The sequence below is a fragment of the Peromyscus maniculatus genome, chromosome 1 (genome assembly GCF_049852395.1).
Source record: "Peromyscus maniculatus bairdii isolate BWxNUB_F1_BW_parent chromosome 1, HU_Pman_BW_mat_3.1, whole genome shotgun sequence".
NCBI classification, from domain to species: domain Eukaryota; kingdom Metazoa; phylum Chordata; class Mammalia; order Rodentia; family Cricetidae; genus Peromyscus; species Peromyscus maniculatus.
In genome coordinates, this window is record NC_134852.1 from 22,643,527 (window position 1) to 22,670,118 (window position 26,592).

The following is a 26,592-nucleotide window of genomic DNA, read 5'->3' on the forward strand; positions in this document are numbered from 1 at the left end:
ATTTTAGCTGAGATTTTGAAAAGCAGGAAAAAATGGAAAGCGGTATTTCATGTTCCAAAAGACAGCTAATGACAATTCAGACTACCCATCAAAGATGATTGTCATTACTGAAAGATATACAAAAATTTATATGCTAAAATATGCAAAATGAAATTATGACCACCAACACACCTCTACAAAGCATATTTAAAGAAAAGGAGTCTTTACAGTTAAGAGAAATATAGGTGTGTCCTTAAGAGTTCAACAAGCAAAATTCATTTCACCAGTCAACTTGACACAACCTAGAATTATCTGAGAAAGCCTCAGTTAAGATATTGTCCTCATCAGGCTGACTTGTTATCAGGTGTTTGAGATGTCGTCTTTATTGATGATCAATGTGTTTGGGCCCACAGCATAGGTAGCTGAAACTGAGTTGTATAAGAAAGAAACTGAGCATGAAACACTGATGAAGTTAACAAGTAGATTAGGAAAATGATTTCTGCTTCAGTTCCTTTTGGGGATACTACCCTGACTTCTCCCATAGCTAAATTGTGACCAGAAAGTATAATAATTTCTTCCCCTACATTGATTCTAGCAAGAGTGTTTTTTCACAGAAATGATAAAGCAAAGTAGAGCAACAGCTAAACAAAAAATAATGAAAAGAAAACAGCTCAAGCACATTGGCAAAATCATCAAAATTACAAGCATGAATAGGCACCTTTCAGTAGTACCTTAATTATAATGGAATCAATTCCTTAATCAAAAGACACAGGTTAGGAGATTAGAATAATAAAGCATGAAGTATTTTTTGTTGTACTCCATCATAAAAAGACATATGTAACCTTAAAATGAAATAATGAAAAAAGATATTTGAGGCAAATGGAGCTTGAAAACAGCAATTGTTGCTGATGCAATCTGACAAAATAGACTTGAAAACACATGTACTGAAAAATGATAAATATCACTTCCTACTGATTAAGGGAACAATTCATTGAGAGAACTGTACAATTCTACACACAGGTGCACACAGTACTACACAGAAACTACTACTAGATATAAAACCAGAATCTATCACCAGGTATCATAGTAGTTCATTCTAAGAATTAATCTTTCATCCCAAAACAAGTAGACAGAGTTAAATGAAATCAAAGATAAAATGGCCTTAAAAGACAACAATAGAATATTGTATCCATATATTGCAGAATACAAATTGTTCTCAGCAGCCCATGGAACTTTCTTTAAAATAGATCATATATTAAGACACAAAGAACGTTGGAGCAAATATGGGGAAACTAAAATATTATCTTTTATTGTACATGATAACAATGAAATAACTTCAATAAACAAGAGAAATACTAGAAGGTAAAGAAATTCATGGCGGTTTAACAACTCACAACATAATCATAAATGATTTCTTGAAGAATCCAAGAGTAGAAAGACTCCTATAATAACATGAAAATTAAAACCAATCAATGTACTTTAATCTGTGAGATGCAATGTAAATAGTCCTAAGAGAGATGTTTAAAGGTTAACATGCCTACATTAAAAAATTAAAGAGATTTCTAACAATTTACTTAATGGTTCACCTTAGGGCTCTGGAAAAAGAACAACTTACACATCAAAATCAGGAGCTGGAAAAAAAGCAGTGACATTAATGAAATCAGTGAAATGCAAACAGCTGAAAGGGAAAAAAACCACAGAGTCAATGAAATTGATTTTGGTCCTTCAAAATATAAAAAAAAATATTTACAAACTTTAGATAAACTATCCAAAAGGAAGCATGTAAGCCAATGCTGAATATGTAAGATTCAAAAATTGAGTCATTATGAAAAGCAACAGTCAAATTCAGAAAATCATTAGAGTTTATTTTAAGAATATTCCACAAAACTGGAAAAATGTAAGACATATGAATAAATTTCTAGAGAGATCAAAAACTACCATAATTAAACTAAGATGATGATTTAAACATTTAATCAATTGTGGATGGGGATAAGGCTCAGCAGTTAAAAGCATTCACTGTTCTTGTAGAGAACCAGGATTCAATTTCCAGTACCTGTCTAACAATGCACAATTCCAATGCTTAGACTCATGGGGCAACAGACATTTGCAACAAACACATACATACATTCAAGAAAATCACTTCTACACATAAAAAAGGAACCTTAAAAATAGTCAGGACTGGCTCTGCCCCTTGCCTGTCACCTCTGGGATGGGAAAAGGCACATCAAAGACCATCACTGAATAACTCAGCTACCACTGAGGCCCAATCTAGGGCTTTGAGTTGAGTCACCCCAACATTGGCTCTATGTGTGAGGTGGTGGAGAAGGTGAAAAGGGCTGGTCCTTCAGAACCTAGTCACAGGATATCCATGACTGTGAGTGATAGTAACATATCCAAGATGTGTCTAGGTGAGGGTCCAGTATTGATGGTGTAACAGAATGCGGAGGCCCTAAACCAGACCAACAGCTCATTGCAATGTATATTATCAGTAATAAAGCTTTTCACACAAAACGATATACTGTATGACACTCCCTAGTGAGGGAAAGAGAGTGGGAGATCCTAGCTGGATCAAGAAAAGAGAGGGAGAACAAGGAATAGGAGACCATGGTAAATGAAGACCAAATATGAGAAGGGGAGGAAGCAGAGAGCTAGGGAGGCCCACGGAGATCCACAAAGATACCCCCACAAAAGACTGCTGGCAATGGTCGAGAGATGGCAGGAACTGACCTACTCTGGTGATGGGATGGCCAGACACCCAGATAGTTGTGCCATAAACCCCATCCAAGGAAGGTCTGTGGAATCTGGATGCAGACATCCACGGCTGGGCCCCTGGTGGAGCACTGGGAGTCTAATTAGTGAGAAAGAAGAGGATTTATATGAGCGAGAATTGTAGAAGCCAAGGTTCGATAAAGCACAGGGACAAATAACCAAATGAATGGAAGCACAGGATCTATGAACCAAAGGCTGAGGGGTCCCCAACTGGATCAGGCCCCCTGAACGGGTGAGACAGTCATTTGGCTTGGTCTGTTTGGGAGGCAGCTGTGTGTTGGTGCCGGGTCCTGGGCTAGTTGCACGAGTTGGCTGTTTGAATCCTGGGACCTATGCAGGGACGCTTGGCTCGGTCTGGGAGGGGGGGACTGGACCTGGCTGGACTGAGCTTACCAGGTCGATCCCGGTCCTCGGGGGAGACCTTGATCTGGAGGAGGTGGGAATGGGGGGTGGGGTGGGGGGAGGGGGAGGGAGGCGAGAGTGGGAGAACAGGGGAATCTGTGGCTATTATGCTGAACTAAATGATGTTGTAAAATAAATTTATTTAAAAAAATAAATAAAGAACAAATAGAAAAAAATGATAGCATAGGAAAATTTATATCCTTTAGTTTTGTTCTTAATTATATTAACTATCACCTGTAAATAACTGAACTAAGTTTAATATGGCACATATTAAGATATTTAATAATGTACTATTGTTTTACTTTTATTTATTGATGAAAATATTTTGACTATTCATTAAAAATTATTTTCAAATAAAAAAAATAGTTTACATTTGTATCAACATATAAGAATCCATAACAGTACAGGTTACAGTGCAAATTATCTAAGGTTGATTTTTTACTAAATTTGTTTACTAGTATATAAAATGATCTACCATAATATCTTATATCTATCAATTCCATATCTTCTTTTTCCTTTTTTAAGGAAAATACTGATTTTAATATTTTCTTCAACCCCCAATCCTATAACCATCATCCATAACCCTGAGAAATATGAAACCTAAGGGAGAAGGGGCGTCGTGTTCTTAGAATTGCTTCCTGCTGTTTAGGGGGTGATGTTATCTCTATTGGGCACTGTGAGAAAGTTCAGATAGTTAAATCTCAGGTAGACTAACTGTAGGTTCTGCAGCAAGTCTTAGAGTAATGGGCAAGATTGTCTGAAATTCTGGCAAGAAATGTAGTATGATGATGATTACCATGGCATCATTCTGGATTGCGTAGAGGTGTTGTTGTTGGGGCCCCATCTTCCTTCTGGAGACTTCCAAGATTGCTATTGCAAAAACTTATTTGTTATCAAAAATGGAAGGTTTGGATTTAAAGAGGACATAGCATGTAAGAAAGGATTCTGAGAAATCAAGAGTAATCATGGAGAGAATTAGAATTTAGAAGACAATGGTTCCTTTTTATTGGTTTCCTTCTGTCCCACACCAGAGGGCTCTTCTACTATAGGACTGAAGAATCTCTCAAACTTTTCTTTTAGCAATATGCTTGGGTTTAGAGAAGGAGTGAGCCAATTCCACCTCCAAAGCCAGGTTGGCTTATAATTGAATTAGAACAATAACTTTACTAGATTGGTAAAGAGATAGATGTTAGACAGTGAAATTTTACCATGTGTAGATTGGTACCAATAGATTTTTTCTTCCTACTGTAAACATCCGGATATCCAAGGCCTTATGATTTTTGGAAGATGGGTATTTCCGTTATCCTTGAAAGACAAAAACAGAACCCTACCCCAACATTTAATAGTTAAATTTTTCTTATACCTTGCAGAGATGTAACATTGGTGGATGATCTTTTTCTTCTCTTCATCAAGGGGTTTTTCCTATTCAAATCGAATTTTTATTAATTTTGTTGGTATCCATAGCTTTTCTTCTCCTGCAGAAAAAAAGGCAAAACCCCTTCCCCAATGTAGAACATATCCAGGTTTCCATTCTGAGGTCAGCACATTCTTGAAATAAACCGGTTGGTTTAGCTCAGGAGTTTTGTCTCTTGTCCAATGTCTCTCCGCAGCTGTTGTTCCTTTCTCACCAGCATTGAGAAAATTCGAGGTTAATAAAGCACTATGCAGTCTAATTCTAGGAGTCATTGTTACCTGTTGCTGTTTATTTAGCATATCCTTTAAGGTTCGATTGGATCTTTCTATGACTGCTTGGCCTGTGGGATTGTGGGTTATACCTGTAACGTGCTTTATATTGTAATAAGCTAAGAATTGTCTCATTTTATTGGAGACATATGCTGGGTCTGTCTTAATTTGTATAGATATTCCCATGATGGCCAAACTTCTAATAGATGTGTGATCACAGAATCAGCCTTTTCAGAACTCATAGGAGTTTCCCATTGAAATCCTGAATAGGTGTCAATGGTATGATGTACATACTTTAATCTTCCAAATTGTGCAAAATGAAACACATCCATCTGCCAAATTTCATTTCTTTGTATACTTTTTGGATTGCTCCTTGCAGGCAATGGAGTTTGGTTATAAATGGAACAAGTAGGACATTTTTTCACAATATCCTTAGCCTGTTACCAAGTGATGGAGTGTAGATGTAACCAATCGTCTTATTAAAATAAGAAACACAGAGCCAATGTAAAAGAGAAAGCCGAGAGGTCAGAGCTCAGAGACAAAATCTTACCTCCTGCAGTGCTCCTAGCTTCCCCGAGAGAGAGCTTCTTCCTGTTTGTCTGTCTTTAAATAGTCTTTCTGTTCTGCCTTGTCATTGGTTGTAAACCCAACCACATGACTGCCTCGTCACTGCCAGTAAGTACTGCCCTCCAGGTCTTAAAGGCTTATGTCGCCAATACTGGCTGTATCCCTGAACACACAGAAATCTACCTAGCTCTTCTAACCACCACGCTCTTGCTATGGCTCTAATAGCTCTGACCCCAGGGCAACTTTATTTATTAACATAAAATTAAAATCACATTTCAGTACAAATAAAATATCATCATAATGGAGAAATCCTTCTTCAAACCTTTGCTATTTACATGGTTTTTCTTATGAAATTCTGAGGCTTCTAGCACATTACCTATTAGTAACTGATCAATCTCATCGTTACCTTGTGCTAGAGGTCCTGGCAGACCTGTATGGGATCTGATATGTGATATATATATATATATAGTTCCCTTTTTCTGATGATTTCCTGCAATTGTATGAATAATGATGTTAATTCTTTATTATCAGGAATAAATTCAGCAGTTTCAATATGTAAAGCAACTCTCTCTGCATATTGAGAGTCAGTGACTATATTTAGGGGTTCTGTGAAGTCCATTAGTACCATAAGAATGGCATGCAGTTCTGCCTTTTGTACAGAGTTGTATGGACTTTGTGCCACTTTACATAAATCTTATGATTTATATCCTGCTTTCCCTGATTTATTTGCATCAGTATAAAATGTGAGGACTCCAGAAATTGGCTTTTGTTGTACAATGTGAGGAAGGACCCATTCAGTCTTCTTTATGAATTCTATTCTCTTGCTTTTGGGATAGAGGTTGTTAATCTCTCCCAAAAAGTTACTTCAGGCTCTCTGCCAGTATTCATTATCTTTCCATAGTGATGAAATTTCTCCCGAGGACTGTGATCAACCTGGTAGACACAGTACAGGCAGGTCCAGTTCCTTCCTCCCAGACTGAGCCAAGTGTCCCTGCATAAGCTCCAGGTTTCAAACAGCCAACTCATGCAATGAGCACAGGACTTGGTCACAAAGCCTAGTTGCCTCCCAAACTGATCAAGCCAATCAACTGTCTCACCTATTCAGAGGGCCTGATCCAGCTGGGGGCCCCTCAGCCTTTGGTTCATAGTTCATGTGTTTCCCTTCATTTGGCTATTTTTTTCAATAATTGAGTAAAACCAAAATTTATTATAAGCCACAGTCATCCTAGGGACGTCCATGCTATATATATATATATATATCCTCCATGGTTCTATGGGTTGTGGTCTGATTGTTATTTATTTTATATCTAGAATCCACTTATGAGTGAGTACATACCATGACTGTCTTTCTGGGTTTGGGTTACCTCACTCATGATGATTTTTTCTAGTTCCATCCATTTGCCTGCAAATTTCATGCTTTCATTGTTTTTCTCTTCTGAGTAGTACTCCATTATGTATATGTACCACATTTTTCCATCCATTCTAGAAGCTAGAGTTTTTGTGTCCTGGCTAATTTTCTGTTCACTTCACACAGCATCAAGTCATCTGAATGGAGGGAAATTCAACTGAGAAATACCTCCATAAGATTCACCTGCAATGTATTTTTTAGTTAGTTCTGGGAATATCCAACCCATGGTTGTTAGTGCTTTCCCTTGGTTGTTGTTAATGGGTTCCATAAGAAAGCAGGTTGAGCAATGTCATGGAAATGATCCAGTTAGCAGCACTAATCTCATAAGAAAAGAGTATCATTTTGAATTTCTTTCTAACAAATTGTTATCATCTGAAACCAAGTTGTGGTGGTTTGAAAGAAAATGGTCCCACATATCACAGATTCTAAGGACTCCTCCACAAAACACTCAAACTGTATCACTACTTTCCGCAAGAAAGCATTGCACAAGATCCATGACCTATAAAAATAACAGTGAAAATGTTGAAAAAAATAAGAAACTAATACTCTTAACAATAGATTAAAATGGACGGGCAGTGGTGGCGCACACCTTTAATTCCAGCACTCCGGAGGCAGAGGCAGGCAGATCTCTGTGAGTTCAAGGCCAGCCTGGACTAACAAGTGAGTTCCAGGAAAAGGCACAAAGCTACACAGAGAAACCCTGTCTCGAAAAACCTAAAAAAAAAAAAAAACCCAAAAAAACAATAGATTAAACTATACTGGGCAGAGTCCTGAAAAAGGAAGTGAAATTAATTACAGTAAATATTTAAGACATAAAGAAGCACCTAAAATGAACAGCATGAACTGGGATGTCACTCTCCAGCAATACAGTCTTCACTGATTGACAAATTTAATATTATGAATATGATTAAATTAGCACAGAAAATCCATAGTAAAATTTTTAGTGTTTTACTAGCATGTTTATCTGTGTACCTCATGCATTTCGGGTGCCTGTTGAAGCCAGGAGAGATTATTGGATTCCCTGGAACTGCAGTTACAGATGGTTGACAGTGACATATGGGTGACAAGATGGAATCTGTGTTCTTTGGAAGAACAACAAGTCCTCTTAACAACTGATCAACATTGTGCCTCTCCCATTTTATGCTCTTCTTATAAGGGAGAAGATTTTCCACAAAATCAATGGAATATTTTTTTCTCACAGGCCTAATATTTTGTTTCTTCACCCATGACAATTATGATTTGTTTCGTAGATAGGGTTTCTATTGTTATGAAGATACAAAATGACTTCAATGACTCCTATAAAGGAATATATTTAATGGGTGGTTAGTTTACACTTCAGAGGGTTATCCCATTATCCTTATGGTGGCATGAAAGCTAGCAAGCAGACAGATAAAATACTGAATCTGTGAGTCCTCACATCGTTATACAATGGCAACAGAATGTGGTCTGAATCACTGGGAGTAGGTCCATCATTTGTCAAATCACAAAGCCCAACCCAACAATGTCACACTTACCCTAACAAAGCCAATCCTACTCCAACAAAGTCATACCTCTTAATATTACCACTCCATTTGTTGGGCATCTTGTTTCAAAACACCAAAATTTGGTATCAGATAATAATAATTAGTTAGAAAGCAATTCAAAATGATACTCTTTTGTCCTGGCTAATTTTCTATAATGTTAGTTTCAATATTTCTCCAAAATGAAATGCTGTGAAATATCAAAATAATAGGTAAGATCAAATTTTATTCAACTTGTGGGGGCTAGTGTTTCCTAAAATTGATACTAAATATATTTTGAAAGGCCATATGAAAACCCACCAATTTAGATGCTTTCCAAAGTAAATAAAATAATTCAAATTGTATTATGACATATAGGGATGATCATGTTCCAACTACAATTTATATGCTGTCAATTAAAATCTATAGTATCAGGTATTGGTTTTCATCTTTTAAATAGTTGGCAAAAGGGATCCCATAGACACCCCCAAATATTACAGGCTGTTGTCAATGTTGTTACTTTACACAACCTGATGATAAGGCCCTATTCCTGAAGACAGAACTTTTATTATTCACCATGGAGAAACTGCGCTGGTGTCTAACAAGAAGCTTCATCTCTAAAGATTATCATTACCAGAACTGGAAGGTACTCTGCACACTAGAGGAGGAGAAAAGCAATCATAAATGTCATATATCTACAAATCCTGTGACCTATACAAGTGACCTACCTTCCAGATTTATTGGTACTTTAATAGAAAAAATACTATGGGAATAGTCAACACCATTATTACTGGATTTAAATCCAATTCCATCAGATGGAACCCACATCTGACAATGATAATGAGGCCAAACCTGATCCTAGATTGGTCATGGACTTATAGGAAAATCTATAACAATTATTGAAACATGCCCTGACTCTGAAACCATTACCAAAGAAACACTCTTGGTCCCTAGAATCAGTCAGTGAAAGAAATGTGCCCTAGCCTTAGAATTAGTGTAAAAATGCCAAGAAAAGCAAGGAAAAGAAACACAGTTTGGTTCTGATATCAAGGCCAACTCTGCCCCAACCCACAAAACTAACCAATCCCTGAACAGAAAAAAAAAAAACTAACCAATATTTGGTTGACACCATGCCAAAGATATTCTATATAAAGCATCCTGCATGTTCAATTGTGGGCTACTCTCTAAAACTTGTTAGAGGCAGCCACTCTACTGGACTACTCCTTCCCATATAAATTTCTTTCTCAAAGGAGTTTTAGGTGTGAAGACTTCAATTCACCCTTTCAGGCTGAGCTGTCATATAAGTTAGAGGCCTGACTCTCCTGAGCACTCAGGGTACCTTTTTCTCCAGGTATGAACTGTCCTAGCAGCTACAGGCCTGACTCTCCTGAGCAGTGAGAATACCTTCCCTTCCAGGGCTGAGCTGTCTCATTGCAGATCCAGCCATCAGAGCTGTGCTAGTAGCTCAAGATATCTGGGAGACCTTCCCCTCCAGGGATGATCTGTCCTAAGCCAGTCAAGGTATTTGGGATACATCAAGGGCTGACCTATCCTGTCAGCTTGAGGTATCCCAGATACCACACCCTCTAGGGCTGAGCTTTCTCATTGCAGCTCCTGCTGTCAGGGCTGTCCTAGTTGTCATCTGACTCTCCAAATAGTTAAGATACCTTTCACCCTGAGTTGCAAAATTTATAATTTGGTGCCAAAACCTGGAACCAAATACACAGAGTTGCAAAAGTTACTTACATTTTGGTGACCAAAACCAGGACCAAACCCACAGATTTTCAAAACTTTTTTTTTTTTACACTGAATCTGTTCTACCTAAGGTTTGTGAAAAACACAGAGCCTGAGGATATCTGTTGATAGGATATATCCTACAGACATGACAGAGCAATACACCTTTGTACACTTACCAGTATATTTATACAAATGAACCACCATAATGGAACTGTTTTTACCCAAATAATGATAGGGAAAATTTTACATTGTCTTATCCATAGAGGAAAAAAACACAACAAAACAGGTCAATGAAGGTAGAATCAACTGCCTAAGGAAGGGAAATCCCATATTGGTTGTTCAGTTCCTAGTGCTCATCTAAGGATATAGTCACATACAAACAGAATTAAATGGACTCTGTATGTTATGTAAATGTGTGATCATATCAAAATATCAGTGAAAATTAAAGAAGGGATCATGAATATGGGAAAGAGAGGAAGGCAATGGAGGGGAAAACGAGGCTGAGGTGTAGTAAAGGCACTATATTTATCAAAAACAATCCCTACTTTTAAAATAATCATTGTACACGACAACTTTTTTTCAGGGCAACATTTTTTTTATGGTCTCTGTAAAATTTTGCACATTTGAAACCATTGAGAATGCTTAATTGTATTAGAAAATATTTTAACTAAGCCTTATTTCAATGTCTAAGTAGTTGTTATTGCTTTCTGTTTTGGGGCCATGACCTCAGGCTCACAATTTTCTATACTAATCTCTGATTAAGTTCACACTTGCTTAATACAGCAACCTTTGACTGATTTCTGCAATCTGTATTTCTTCCTATCAGCAGCTCATTTTGTACAAACTTTGGGATGTTAATGATTCTTTAACTGCACTATAAATTCTACCTCTCAGCATTTGCTTTAATATGAACAGGTGATCAATGCTGGAATTCTCACAGCACCAAGAAAGAGTTTTTTGGCATGTTAGCCTACTTTTGGTTTGAAAGAATACCTTTCCCTGATATAGTGTATAAAAGAGAAATTATTGAAGAAAGTCATGATAAGTTTGTGATCAGAGATGAAGACACTGTCATAGTGAGTTATCCTAAGTCAGGTAAGAACATCATTGAGAATGATCCTGAACTGTCTGTGGAAGTTTTGGGCTTTAATGATCCTTCATTTAAGTGGTGAATGGAATGCTTTATATATCTCATGTGTTCAATGGTTTTTGGGCTTGAAGAGCTGTATCTGAGAGCATTTTCACTCAGAGGAAGAACTCTAACCTAACTAATGTAGTCAGTGGAGCAGCTTAGGCACTAGGAGTGCCTATACTGATCCTTGGGGCAAAGACAGTGCTTCCTAAAGCAGATTGTGGCATTCATTTCTCTCTATGTTGAAGAGATATTGATGATAATAAACAGATAAAAGAGCATCAAGAAAAAAGGCATGAATGTAAGATTATGTGGAAGAGAGGACAACGTCAGGTAGAAGAATTACCATGGATCTTCTTCATGTAGAGGAAAGAGTCTCAAAACTCAAGGAACCAAGAAAGGCATCATGGTCATTGGGGGAGGAGTGTGATGGGAGGCAGAAGAAGTAGACATTGGTTAAGTATTAGGTTGCTAACATCAAAGGGCAATAACATGGAAAATCTAAGGACAGTGGACTGCAGGGAAAGAATTCAGATAATAGCCCAGAGAATAATGCTAGAGAAACACTCATTGACAAATGAGCATATAATCACAGAAAAATTGTGTATGGTAAATAGACCATGGAATTTATTTAAGCTAAAGTGAAGCAGTACCAATACATACAGTGCAGGATGGATGCATCTTAATAACACTGTATTATATAAAATGTTCCAATCTCTAGGACAGATACCATGACTGCATCCATGTCAAATATCTGGAAGAGTTGAATTTACTGAAACAGAATGGTTCTTCAAATGCATGTCACTAATTTTTCCTTTTTGTTCAGGAACTAATTGGCTGATTGAGATTTTCTGCTTGATACAGACCAAGGAAAATCCTGAGTGGAACCAATCTGTGCTTATCTGGGAATGCTCACCCTGGATAGAGACCAAAGAGGGACTTCCAATATTGATCAATACGGAACGACCATGCCTCATGTCCTCCCATCTCCCTTTCCATCTTTTCCCCAAGTCTTTCTTCAGATCCAAGGCCAAGGTCAGTGTCCAGTAGTTGAGAAATCTTTGGCCAAATGCTCTTTGAACTTCTTCTACTTTGTTGAGCCCTAGAACTCTGCCTGAAATGCATTCTGTATAGATTTGGAGAGGGAAGTTGGGATTTTCATGCACTAGGTAATGCTAATCTGTCCCCTCCTTAGACTATATCAGAGTACCAGTATATCCACCACCTCTCAGTGATCCTGGGCAGATATAATGTGAAAAACTGTGTTATCAGATTAGGGCATTCAGGGACTACACATACAGGTCAAGTAGACCTCAAACTCTAGTGTACATGGATATTACTGTTTTGTTGTCATCAAAGCCATTTAGCTAAAATTGGTTCTATATATAGGCGAAAACTAATGGGTGAATCACCCAAGCAGAGATGCTCATAGGGGACGCAGCCTGAACAGACATGAATGCTGTAATCTGGGAGATTGTTCAACAACCATGGCTTATCTGTATCCATTGTGTCTTGCTGTGTCTATCTCTCCATTAAGACCAGTAGCCACAAAAATCACCGACATCACTGACAGAGAATCTGCTAAGGGAATCAGAAATATCCAGGTTCTGACACATCATTTCTCATTGTTAATAAGAAAGTTTTGTGGAAATCCCCATACCTTAGAAACCATTAATATTTATGCTTAAACACAAAGACAAATGTAGAAAATAATATCTCTTGAAACTATCACAGTGAAGTTGTGATCATAAAGCTATATTTATGTGTATTATATAGATTTCGAAAACTTGTGTCTGGAGAAATTAAGTCCCAATAGATTAATTATATAGTAATGTCACAATGAGCATTGGGACAAAATATTTATTTAATTTCATTAATTTTTTAAAAATTACTTCTTCTGCTTTATGATTATACTATAATTATATACATTATTCCCCCTTCTTCATCCTATGTCCAGGCTTATCATCATACCCCTCTTTTCTGTCTTTCAAATTTGTGTTTTTTTCATAATTTGTTGTTACAGATGTATATGTATCTATGTAGTCCTGATTACCTTGGTACAATCTGCTCAGTATGTACAATGTTACTTTTGTTATATTTTCAGGGCTAAGAAATTGATATTGCCTAATCAATTGCTGTTGCTTTTCCCATTTCTTTCCATCTTAACATTTTTTAGGTGCTCATGGGTGTTTGTGTTCACTGTTTTGCAATGAAACATTAGCATTAAACTCTGCATAATGATTCTTTTGAGAGTTTTCTTTTATAGTTACAGAAACCAATTAGTTTGTCATTTTTAAGATAAATTTAGCATAGTATGCATTATTCAATGTATATAAAACATTCTTTCACAGTGTACGGATAGTGTTTAACCCTGTAAAATATTGATCTTTATAAGTATTGAATCAATCTTGTCTTTTTATCTCTGCTGTTGGTTTTATTACAGTATTACTGGCTCAGTCATTTTGCTGTTACATTTTTGCAAATCAAAATGATAAGAGAAGTTTCTGATAAATGTAGACATTTTGCACTTGTGTTCATATTTTGTTCAAATAAAAATAATAAATATTTTTGGAAACCTCATTGATACTTGATTGACTCTTCATATAAACTATGCCAGATCAAATTTGTTTATGACTATATTGACATTCATTTACATGTTTTTCCATTTAAGGTGATCTATGTCATCAGAAATCCCAGAGATGTTCTTGTGTCTGGTTATTTTTTCCTATGTAACACAAAAATTATTGATAATTCAGAGTCACTAGGAACTTACATTGAATGGTTCCTCAAAGGAAATGCTGAGTGTCCTGTTAAATATAGGGGTTGAGGGAGGCTCAGTTACATTTATGAAGACAAGGTGTGATATAGCTTAGGCTGGCCTTGAATTCTCTATGCAGATAGGGATTACCTGGAAGATCTGCTATTTATTCCTCCCTGTACTTCATGAGTTCTAAGACTATAAGCACTCACTTCAACATTCTGTTTATTTAATAATGGGATTCAACCCCCAAGTCATTTATGTTATCTAACTTGGTTATAACTCAAGCCTTTAGTATATTCTATAATTTTCTCTTGGCTCCATCTTATTCCTCTACACTTTACCAACCTGTTGATCCAAGGATCATTACCATCACAAACCTAATTGAGAAGACTTCCTGCTCTCACAAGCCACTGCCTAGTGGCATAGCTACAGCTTGACCAATGAATAACCATCCTGGCAATATTTGGAGTATCTAGTCTTTCTAGTACTAAGGGAGATGTTATACCTTGTGGTAAACAGAGCAACAGTGATAGCAACAACACTAGGGCCTATTTCCTTCTCATTATGAATATTTGAACATGATGACAGTACCAGATGTGAAGTCTTATCAATCAGAAAATGATTGGTTACTCTGATACCACAATTGCAGTTATTCCACCAGGTGGTGTATGCTGTATCGATGGTTGAAGTATAGATATCAGTGTCCATAATTGAGTAATATTATTGACAAGAATCTCACACTAGAATCCTACAGAAACCTTCTGTTACAATGAGGGCTATTCAGCAGAAATTTATATTTCAGCTATTCCCAGTTTTTTTCCATACGTTGTGTGACAAGACTATGAGATTGTCTTTAGGAATTGGGTCTTAGCCAGGCAGTGGTGGTGCACATCCTTAATCCCAGCACTCCCGAGGCAGAGCCAGGTGGGTTTCTGTGAGTTCAAGGCCAGCCGGGTCTACAGAGCACGATCCAGGACAGGCACCAAAATTACACAGAGAAACCCTGTCTCCAAACCCAAAAAAAGAAAAAAAGAAAGGAGTAGGTCTTACCAACCATTTTTTGTGGGCAATTGACAACAGTGACAATTGCCTACATTATTTGGATCCCCAGGCCCATTTTAGGCAACATTTTCTAGGGAGGTATCCCAATTATAGCAATACAGCCTTCATTTTATAACCAGTAACTTTGGGGAACATTAGTATCTGCTCATGAAAGCTGCCTTGATTTAAACTCTTTAATAAATTTTTAAATGAGCTTACAAACTAATGGCATTTTCATATATTCTGGGTTTTGGTTAATACTATCCCTAATTTACCCACCCCATCTTTGCATCCACACAATCAGTCTCATATTCCCTTCATTCATATTGATACCATATGAGCCCTGGTGCTTCTCTCTCCTTAAGGTCTCTCTTTTCTTCTACTCTTCTAATGGTTCTTTTCTGCCTTCCTCTCCTTTATATACACATCAAGGTAAACATGCTAAGAATTTGTCTATAATCCAAATATGAGACAAAAGATGCAGTGCTTGTCTATCTGTGCTTGTGTTACCTCCTTAAGTATATTTTCAAGTTCCAAATATTTTACTGTGAATTTTGTACTTTCATCTTTAAAGCTGAATGAAATTTGATTGTGTGTACATATCACAGTCTCATCTATTTTCAGTTGATGGGCATCTAGGCTAAAACTGTTCTATAGCTGTTGTGAATAGAGCTGCAATTACCACAAATGTTCAAGTACCTATGTAGTTGTATATATATAAGTCTATAGTAGTATATACTGACCTAGTTTGAGTATATACCTAAGATTTGATAGCTGGGTCATATGGAATTTCTGTTTTTAGCTTTTTTAATGCTTCCCGTAGTGATTTAAATAATTGCTGTGCAGTTTTCCATCCCAACTATTTCCCCACATTTTTTGAAAATTAAAAAAATAAAAAATAAATATTATTATAAAGCAACTTGCACATAAATAAAAACCAGATCCACCAAAATTATCAATACTCAAAGTCAATACAGTTAAATGAATTTATATACAGTTAGAATTGGTATGCAAAAGAGAAGCTGGGAAACTTCACGGTAAATGTTATACTTTCAATATTGCTTATATTTCACCCAGTTTTGGACCACAAAACCCCCAAATCCATGAGAAATTTAGAAAAAGAAAAACATTACCTATATTCTCATTCAACAGTGTTGTCCATTACTTGCATCTACTCCTTTCACATCCCTTTATATTTAAAATTATCTTCTCTTTTCAAACATTTTCAACATGCACTTCCAACATTTATTTGTGTTTTTTTTTTCTCTTTTTGTCTTTTTTTGTTGTTTCTGAGATACATTTTCTCTATGTTACAACTCTGGCATTTTTTCTTTTAAAAATGGAGGCCATTCTGACATAGATAAGATGGACTCCTAAGTATTTTTGCGTTTTTATTTGTATTTCTTTGATAGCTAATGTTGATGAACACTTTCAAAATTCATATGAGGCATTCCCTTTCTTTTATGGTATACTTTTTAGTTCCATACCACAGGTTTTGTTTTGTTTCTCAATTTGTTCATCATTGGTATAGAGAAAAACTATTTATGTTTGTTTAATAATTTTGTACCCAGTCATTTTGTTAAAAGTCTTTATCAGATCTAAATGTTTCCTGGTAAACACTTTCAGTCTTGCACTGATAGAGTTGTATCACTCAAGAATAGGTACTTTGACTTTTTTTTCTTATTTGTACAGCTTTTACTTGTTCATTTATCTTTTTTTCTCTCTTAGAATTTGGTACTATATTTAAAAAGAGTTGAGGAAGTCAGTTCATTTTCTTCTTGCTTGTACTGGAAATATATTGGATTTCCCCCTACCTAGTGGAATGTAAGCTACAGATTTCTTACATATGGCCATTACTATGTTGAAATATATTTTTTCTTGTGGTGGTAATCTAATTGTACTGAATTATTATTTTGATTGTATGTTAATAAATAAAGTTGTCTGGGGGTCAGAGCTATTAGAGCCATAGCAAGAGTGTGGCGGTGGTGGCACACGCCTTTAATCCCATAGATATCTGTGTGTTCAGGGTCAGAGCTATTAGAGCCATAGCAAGAGTGTGGCGGTGGTGGCACACGCCTTTAATCTCATAAGATTTCTGTGTGTTGAGGGATATAGCCAGCATTGGAGACATATGCCTTTAAGACCTAGGGGCCTGTACATTCAGACAGTGATGAGGCAGTCATGTGTTTGGGTTTACAACCAATGAGAAGGCAGAAAAACATACTATAAAAAAACGAACCGACAGGAAGTAGGTCTCTTTTTGCGAAGCTGGGACACCAGGAGGAAGGGTGAGATTTTAGCTCTGAGCTCTGACCTCTCGGCTTTCTCTTTTACATTGTTTCTGTGTTTCTTATTTAATAAGACGGTTGGCTACATCTATATCTGGTGCCCAACGTGACAAGAATCCATTAAAAACTGCTTGGCTTGGTGGCAGGTCCGCTTTCCCGCAAGGGCGGCAGGCGGCCCGCGGCGGCGGCAGCGGTGGCACATGGCGGCCGGCGGCGATCGGCTTCTTAGTCCGAGCAGCGGCTTCTTAGCCTGGGTCTAGTTCTGCTTGACCTCAGGCTGGACTATCGGTGAGCTGCTTGCTTAAATCCTGCTTGCTTAAAGCCGGTGCTACAAACAACTCAGAGTTGCCCTGCCAAACAGGGCCTTGCCTGTAAAGCCAACGCACGTGGTCGGAGCTTAAGGAAGCCAGACCCAAGCCTTGACTCGGCACAAGAGGGAACACGTGGCTGCATTTAAACTTTAGCCAGCTACTTTCTCTTGTTCTCTCTCTCTCTCTCTCTCTCTCTCTCTCTCTCTCTCTCTCTATTTTTCTTTCTCTCTTTCTCTTTGGATTTACACCTGGGACACTAGGTGGCTGCTTTCAAAATCCCCTCAGATTTCTACTGTTCTACGCAGATTTGGTAAGTCATAATATATCAGATATTTTAAAGGAAACTATCTAAAAGAGAATTTTTTTCCACATTAAAAAACAAATGGGTTTTATGTGTACATTGGAAGAAAATTGGTTTTTGTTCGAAATTTTAGGCAGTCTGGCAATGGAACAACTATATAATATTAGTATTGGTGGAATTATGCACCTTATCACTATAATAATCCACATTTTAATATTTAAAAAGATAGTCAATTTAAGTGCCAGGATATCAGCTTTAGAAGAACTTGTTAAACCTGTAAAAATTCAGACAGAAGAAATTAACAGTGAAGTTGTTTCAAGTCGGGATCATAAGGTTGCAGAAAGAAAGCCTGTTTTCACATAGTCACCCTTAATTTATCCTGTAACAGTACAGCAGATGCCTGATCAAATGGCTACACAAAATAATTGGGCTCCAATTGAAATGTTGGATTTAAAAAGGTTTAAGGAGGCAATAGTATCTTATGGCATGCATTCCCCATATGTAAAGCAAATGTTAAACTCGCCCAGCCTGCCCCCGAAGACTTCCCTTCTGGACCAGAGCTCCCAGCCTGTCCCCGACTGCCATTCTGGACCAGAGCTTGCCCCTGACTTCCCTTCTGGACCAAAGAGTTGGACAAGAGAACTCCCTTTTGGACAAGAGAGAGAGTCCTCCTGAGTCTGTCAGATCTTTGTGAAACAAGTCCACTGATAAGACCAAGAAGGAATCACAAGGAGATGGGCAGACATCAAAGCAGAAGTACATACAGCAAAATGAAGAGCAATACAGCATCACCAGAACCTAGCTCGCCTCCAACATCTAGACCTGAACACCAAAAATTGGAAGAAGCAGAAGAAAGTAGCCTTATGAGTAACTTCATGAAGAAGGTAGAGGCGTGTGTAGAGGAAAAGACAAGAAAATTGGAAGAACGCTGTAAACAACTAGAGGAAAGGGCAAACAAATTAGAAGAAAACAATAAAGCCCTCCAAGAAAACAATAAAGTCCTGGAAGAAAACATTAAAATCCTGGAAGAAAACAATAAAGCACTGAAAGAAAATCATGAAAAAGCAATGAAACAAACAAAGGAAACAGTCCAAGATCTGAAAAGGGAAATTGAAAAAATGAAAAAGACACAAACAGAGGGAATGCTGGAAATAGAAAACCTGAGTAAAAGATCAGGAACTTCGGATGCAAGTATAACCAACAGAATGCAAGAGATGGAAGAGAGGATTTCTGGCATTGAAGATACAGTAGAAGAAATAGTTCCATCAGTCGAAGGAAACACTAAAGCCAACAAAGTCATGAACCAAAATGTCCAAGAAATCTGGGACACCATAAAAAGACCAAACTTACGAATTATAGGGATAGAAGAAGGTGAAGAATACCAACTCAAAGGCACAGAAAATATATTCAACAAAATTATAGAAGAAAACTTTCCCAACTTAAAGAAGGAAATGCCTATGAAGATACAAGAAGCCTATAGAACACCAAACAGACTAGACCCCCAAAAAAAGTCCCCTCGACACATAATAATTAAACAACAAAATGTACAGAATAAAGAAAGAATATTAAGAGCAGCCAAGGAAAAAGGCCAAGTGACCTATAAAGGTAAACCCATCAGAATAACACCCGATTTCTCAATGGAGACTTTGAAAGCCAGAAGGACCTGGACAGATGTAATCCAGACACTAAGAGACCATGGATGTCAGCCCAGACTAATATACCCAGCAAAACTTTCAATCATCATAGACGGAAGGAACAAGACATTCGAAGACAAAACCAGATTTAAACAATACCTATCCACAAACCCAGCCCTACAGAAAGCACTAGAAGGAAAATTCCAACCGAGGGAAGTCAGATACACACTTGAAAACACAGGCAATAGATAAAGCCACAACAGTAAACCCCAAAGAAGAGAAGTACACACACACTACCACCAAAAATAACAGAGATGAAGAATCACTGGTCATTAATATCCCTTAATATCAACGGATTTAATTCACCTATAAAAAGACATAGACTTACGGAATGGATACGAAAGCAGGACCCATCCTTCTGCTGCATACAAGAAACACATCTCAAATTCAAAGATAGACACTACCTAAGAATAAAAGGCTGGGAAAAGACTTTTCAATCAAATGGTCTTAAGAAACAAGCAGGGGTAGCCATCCTGATATCCAACAAAATAGACTTCAAACTAAAATCAATCAAAAGAGATCAAGAAGGACATTACATCCTCGTCACAGGAAAGATCGACCAAGATGAAGTTTCAATTCTGAACATATATGCCCCAAACATAAGAGCACCCACATATGTAAAAGAAACATTACTAAAGCTTAAACCACATATAAAACCCCACACATTAATAGTGGGAGATCTCAACACCCCACTTTCACCACTGGACAGATCTCCCAAATCGAAACTTAACAGAGAAATAAAGGACTTAACTGATGTCATGACCCAATTGGACCTAATAGATATCTACAGAACATTCCATCCTAACAAGAAAGAATATACTTTCTTCTCAGCACCCCATGGAACTTTCTCTAAAATCGACCACATACTTGGCCACAAAGCAAATCTCAACAGATACAAAACAATCAGAATAACCTCCTGTGTTCTATCAGATCACCATGGTTTAAAGCTAGATTTCAACAACAACAAAAACTACAGAAAACCTACAACCTCATGGAAACTGAATAATGCTCAACTGAATCACCAATGGGTTAAGGAAGAAATAAAGAAAGAAATTAAAGACTTCCTAGAGATCAATGAAAATGAAGACACCACATACCCAAACTTATGGGACACTATGAAAGCAGTGCTAAGAGGGAAATTCATAGCACTAAATGCCCACATAAAGAAGTTGGAGAAATCGCACACTAGTGAATTAACAGCACATCTGAAAGCTCTAGAACAAGAAGAAGCAAAGTCTCCCGGGAAGAATAGACGCCAGGAAATTATCAAAGTGAGAGGTGAAATTAATAAATTAGAAACTAAGAGAATAATACAAAAAATTAATGAAACAAAGAGTTGGTTCTTTGAGAAAATCAACAAGATAGACAAGCCCTTATCCAAACTAACCAAAAGACAGAGAGAGAGAATCCAAATCAACAAAATCAGAAATGAAAAGGGGGACATAACAACAGACATTGAGGAAATCCAGAGAATTATAAGGTCATATTTCAAAAACCTCTACTCCACAAAACTGGAAAACCTAAAAGAAATGGACATTTTTCTGGATAGATACAACATACCTAAGTTTAATCAAGACCAGATAAACTATTTAAATAGTCCAATAACCCCTAAGGAAATAGAAACAGTCATTAAAGGTCTCCCAACCAAAAAAAGCCCAGGACCAGATGGTTTCAGCGCAGAATTCTACCAGATCTTCAAAGAAGAGTTAATACCAATACTCTCTAAATTGTTCCACATAATAGAAACAGAAGGAACATTACCAAACTCCTTCTATGAGGCTACAATTACCCTGATTCCTAAACCAAACAAGGATGCAACAAAGAAAGAGAACTACAGACCGATCTCCCTCATGAACATTGATGCAAAATTACTCAATAAAATACTGGCAAAAAGACTCCAAGAACACATCAGAACGATTATCCACCATGATCAAGTAGGCTTCATCCCAGGGATGCAAGGGTGGTTCAACATACGAAAGTCCATTAATGTAATACACCATATAAACAAACTCAAAGAAAAAAACCACATGATCATCTCACTAGATGCAGAAAAGGCATTTGACAAAATCCAACACCCCTTCATGATAAAAGTCTTGGAGCGATCAGGAATACAGGGAACATACCTAAACATAATAAAGGCAATATATAGCAAACCAACAGCCAACATCAAATTAAATGGAGAGAAACTCAAAGCAATTCCACTAAAATCAGGAATGAGACAAGGCTGTCCACTCTCACCATACTTATTCAATATAGTACTTGAAGTTCTAGCCAGAGCAATAAGACAACATAAGGAGATTAAGGGGATTCAAATTGGAAAGGAAGAAGTCAAGCTTTCCCTATTTGCAGACGACATGATAGTATACTTGAGTGACCCCAAAGATTCCACCCAGGAATTGATAAAGCTTATAAACACCTTCAGCAACATAGCAGGATACAAAATCAACTCAAAAAAATCAGTAGCCCTCCTATATACAATGGACAAAGAAGCTGAGAAGGCAATTAGAGATACATCACCCTTCACAATAGCCAAAAATGACATAAAATACCTTGGGGTAACACTAACCAAGCAAGTGAAGGACCTATATGACAAGAACTTTAAGTCCCTGAAAAGAGAAATTGAAGAAGATCTCAGAAAATGGAAAGATCTTCCATGCTCATGGATAGGCAGGGTTAACATAGTAAAAATGGCAATCTTACCAAAAGCAATTTACAGATTCAATGCAATCCCCATCAAAATACCAACACAATTCTTCACAGATCTGGAAAGAACAATACTCAACTTCATATGGAAAAACAAAAAACCCAGGATAGCTAAAAGAAACCTGTACAATAAAACAACTTCTGGAGGCATCACAATCCCCGACTTCAAGCTCTACTATAGAGCTACAGTAATAAAAACAGCCTGGTATTGGCATAAAATCCGACATGTGGACCAATGGAATCGAATTGAAGACCCTGACATTAACCCACACACCTATGGACATATAATTTTTGACAAAGAAGCCAAAAGTGTACAATGGAAAAAAGAAAGCATCTTCAACAAATGGTGCTGGCATAACTGGATATCAGCGTGTAGAAGGCTGCAAATAGATCCATATCTGTCACCGTGCACAAAACTTAAGTCCAAGTGGATCAAAGACCTCAACATAAATCCAGCTACTCTGAACCTGCTAGAAGAAAAAGTAGGAAATAGTCTTGAACGCCTTGGCATAGGAGATCACTTCCTAAATATAACACCAGTAGCGCAGACACTGAGACAAACAATCAATCAATGGGACCTCTTGAAACTGAGAAGCTTTTGTAGAGCAAAGGATATGGTCAACAAGGCAAAGCGACAGCCTACAGAATGGGAAAAGATCTTCACCAACCCCACATCTGACAGAGGACTGATATCCAGAATATATAAGGAACTCAAGAAATTAGACATCAAAAGGACCAACAGTCCAATTGAGAAATGGGCTTTAGAACTAAACAGAGAATTCTCAACAGAGGAATCCCAAATGGCTGAAAGACATTTAAGGATTTGCTCAACTTCCCTAATCATCAGGGAAATGCAAATCAAGACAACTCTGAGATACCACCTTACGCCTGTCAGAGTGGCTAAGATCAAAAACACTGAAGACACTTTATGCTGGAGAGGATGTGGAACTAGGGGAACTCTCCTCCACTGCTGGTGGGAATGCAAGCTTGTACAACCACTTTGGAAATCAATATGGCGCTTTCTTAGAAAATTGGGAATCAATCTCCCCCAAGATCCAGCTATACCACTCCTGGGCATATACCCAAGAAATGCTCAATCATACCACAAGAGCACTTGCTCAGCTATGTTCATATCAGCATTGTTTGTAATAGCCAAAACCTGGAAACAACCTAGATGCCCTTCAACTGAAGAATGGATAAATAAATTGTGGCACATATACACAATGGAATACTACTCAGCAGAGAAAAACAACGACATCACACGGTTTGCAGGCAAATGGATGGATCTAGAAAAAATCATCCTGAGTGAGGTAACCCAGACTCAGAAAGACAAATATGGTATGTACTCACTCATAGGAAGATGCTAGATGTGGAACAAGGATGACTAGACTGCTACTCACATCACCAGTGAGGCTACCTGGAAAACGGGACCAAAAAAAAAGACACGGAGAAATGGACAAGATCTACATGAATAGCCTGGTCATGAGTGGGAACAATGAAGGGCGACAGTCGAGGGAAAGAGTGGGAGATCCTAGCTGGATCAAGAAAAGAGAGGGAGAACAAGGAATAGGAGACCATGGTAAATGAAGACCACATGGGAAGGTGAGAAGGGGAGGAAGCAGAGAGCTAGGGAGGCCCACGGAGATCCACAAAGATACCCCCTCAAAAGACTGCTGGCAATGGTCGCGAGACGGCAGGAACTGACCTACTCTGGTGATGGAATGGCCAGACACCCAAATAGTGATGCCATAAACCCCATCCAAGGACTGAGGAATCTGAAGGCAGACATCCACGGCTGGGCCCCTGGTGGAGCACTGGGAGTCTAATTAGTGAGTATGAAGAGGATTTATATGAGCGAGAATTGTTGAAGCCAAGGTTGGATAAAGCACCGGGATAAATAACCAAATGAATGGAAGCACAGGATCTATGAACCAAAGGCTGAGGGGCCCCCAACTGGATCAGGCCACCTGAACGGGTGAGACAGTCAGTTGGCTTGATCTGTTTGGGAGGCAGCTGTGCATTGGTGCCAGGTCCTGGGCTCGTTGCATGAGTTGGCTGTTTGAATCCTGGGACTTATGCAGGGACACTTGGCTCGGTCTGGGAGGGGGGAATGGACCTGCCTGGACTGAGTCTACCAGGTCAACCCCGGTCCTCGGGGGAGACCTTGATCTGGAGGAGGTGGGAATGGGGGGTGGGCTGGGGGGAGGGGTGGGCGAGAGGGGGAGAACAGGGGATTCTGTGGCTATTATGTTGAACTGAATGGTGTTGTAAAATAATAATAATAATAATAAAAAAAAAATGTTAAACTCTTGGTCAACATATAATAGGATAGTACCACAGGACTGGCGGGACCTTGCACAAGGTGTTCTAGAACCCAGCCAGAGACTTCAATTTCTGACTTGGTTTAAGGAGGAGGCTAAAAACATAGAAAAACAATGGAGGGATAAAGGAATACAAGTTTGCCAGGATCAGCTTATGGGCGAAGGCCAATATGCTTCAGCACAAACACAATGTTTATATGATGTCCAAACCCTAATTTTATGTCGAACGGCAGCCTTGAATGCATGGGACAGAGTTGAGGAACCAGGAAAAAAACTGAGTCATTTACAAAGGGGATGCAAGGCCCAAAAGAGTCTTTTACTGATTTTCTACAAAGACTGGCTTCAGCAGTAAAGAGAATGGTCTCGGATTCAGAAGCTAGTAAGGCAATAATTGAATCTTTGGCCTTTGAGAATGCGAATGCAGCATGCAAAAGAATAATCAGGCCATTAAGGGCAAGATCTGCACCTATGGAAGATTGGATTAGAGAAACAATTAATGTTGAAGCTGATGAGCATGATGATACATGGGTAGGAGAAGTAATTTCAAAAGGTTTGAGGAGTGTTAGATGTTTTGGATGTGGAAAGCAAGGACATTTTAAAAGGGACTGTAGACAGGTCATTCCAAGAAACAATGTTTCTTCAAGGAACAATGGCAACAGAATGCCCCTTCCTTCTGGAGTATGCAGAAGGTGTGGTAAGAGAAAACACTGGACCAACGAATGTAGATCAACAAAGGACAGACAGGGTAATCCTTTGCCTCAGTCTTCGGGAAACTCCCAGAGGGGCCTCAGGCAGGCCCCCAGTGCAAATCCAGTTCAAACCTTTCCTGCAGCCATAGAGGAAATGCCTGCTCTGGAGAGCGATTAAATAACCAAATGCCTATTGGAATAAATCATGCTGGTCAGGATGATGAAACAGAGAGAATAGAAAATTCAGGAGAAAACATAAAGAAAATTTTTTGGCAAACTTCTATTAATGAACAAAGACCAAAATTAACAATAAAAATAAATGGTGTTTTGTTGTCTGGTCTGGTAGACACAGGTGCAGACGTTACCATAATTGCACCAGAATTTTGGCATCCAACTTGGCCTCTTCAGGAGGTAAACGTTCAACTGTTAGGAATTGGGACATTATCTCAGGTGAAACAGAGTGCAAGATGGCTCAAATGTTTAGGTCCAGAAGGACAGAGAGGAAAATTAAAACCATATGTGGCTAACATAACTATGAACCTGTGGGGTAGAGACTTGTTGCAACAATGGAATACTCAGATTAACATCCCTCCAATCTCAGAAACAAATCATAAACTAGCACATGTTTCTGAGAGAAATATTAGAAGATATTGTTCTAATGAGTGGTCACCAGCCATCCATATTATACAAGAACAGGGCACAATAACTGATGATCTTCCAAAGACACCAACAGCTCTACCTTTAAAATGGTTAACAGACAAGCCTGTATGGGTTCAGCAATGGCCTTTAACAACAGAGAAACTCCAGGCTTTAGAAGAGCTGGTAGAAGAACAGTTAAATGCTCAGCATATTGAACAGTCAACCAGCCCTTGGAATTCTCCTTTATTTGTTATTAAAAAGAAATCTGGTAAATGGAGAATGGTAACAGACCTTAGAGCAATTAACAAAGTAATTCAGCCAATGGACTCTCTACAATCTGGGATGCCTTTGCCTACTCTGTTACCAAAAGGATGGCCTCTCATAGTTATTGATTTAAAAGACTGTTTCTTTTCAATACCCTTACAAGAAAAAGACAAAGAAAGATTTGCTTTTACAGTGCCTACTTATAATAATTCTCAACCGGTTAAAAGATTTTAATGGAGGGTCCTCCCACAGGGAATGTTGAATAGCCCAACTCTGTGCCAATATTTTGTACAACAGCCATTGGAAGTGATACGTAAAAAATTTCCTAAATCTATAATTTATCATTATATGGACAATATTTTACTTGCTGACTCAAATGCAGATACTTTAGAAATAATGTTTGA

At 38.0% G+C, this 26,592-nt stretch overlaps 1 protein-coding gene across 4 annotated transcripts in view; it reads left to right on the top strand.

Moving 5' to 3' along the window:
* Window positions 1–10,939: 10,939 nt before the first annotated feature.
* LOC107400486 (sulfotransferase 2A1-like) overlaps window positions 10,940–26,592 on the top strand; it is a 54,801-nt gene continuing 39,148 nt past the window's right edge. For all 4 annotated transcript variants that reach the window (XM_076571801.1, XM_076571824.1, XM_076571805.1 and 1 more), the window contains exons 1-3: window positions 10,940–11,139; window positions 12,003–12,211; window positions 13,848–13,973. In XM_076571801.1, the coding sequence (XP_076427916.1) occupies window positions 11,007–11,139; window positions 12,003–12,211; window positions 13,848–13,973 (468 nt within the window). In that variant the 5' untranslated portion in view covers window positions 10,940–11,006. The remainder of the gene's footprint in view (window positions 11,140–12,002; window positions 12,212–13,847; window positions 13,974–26,592) is intronic.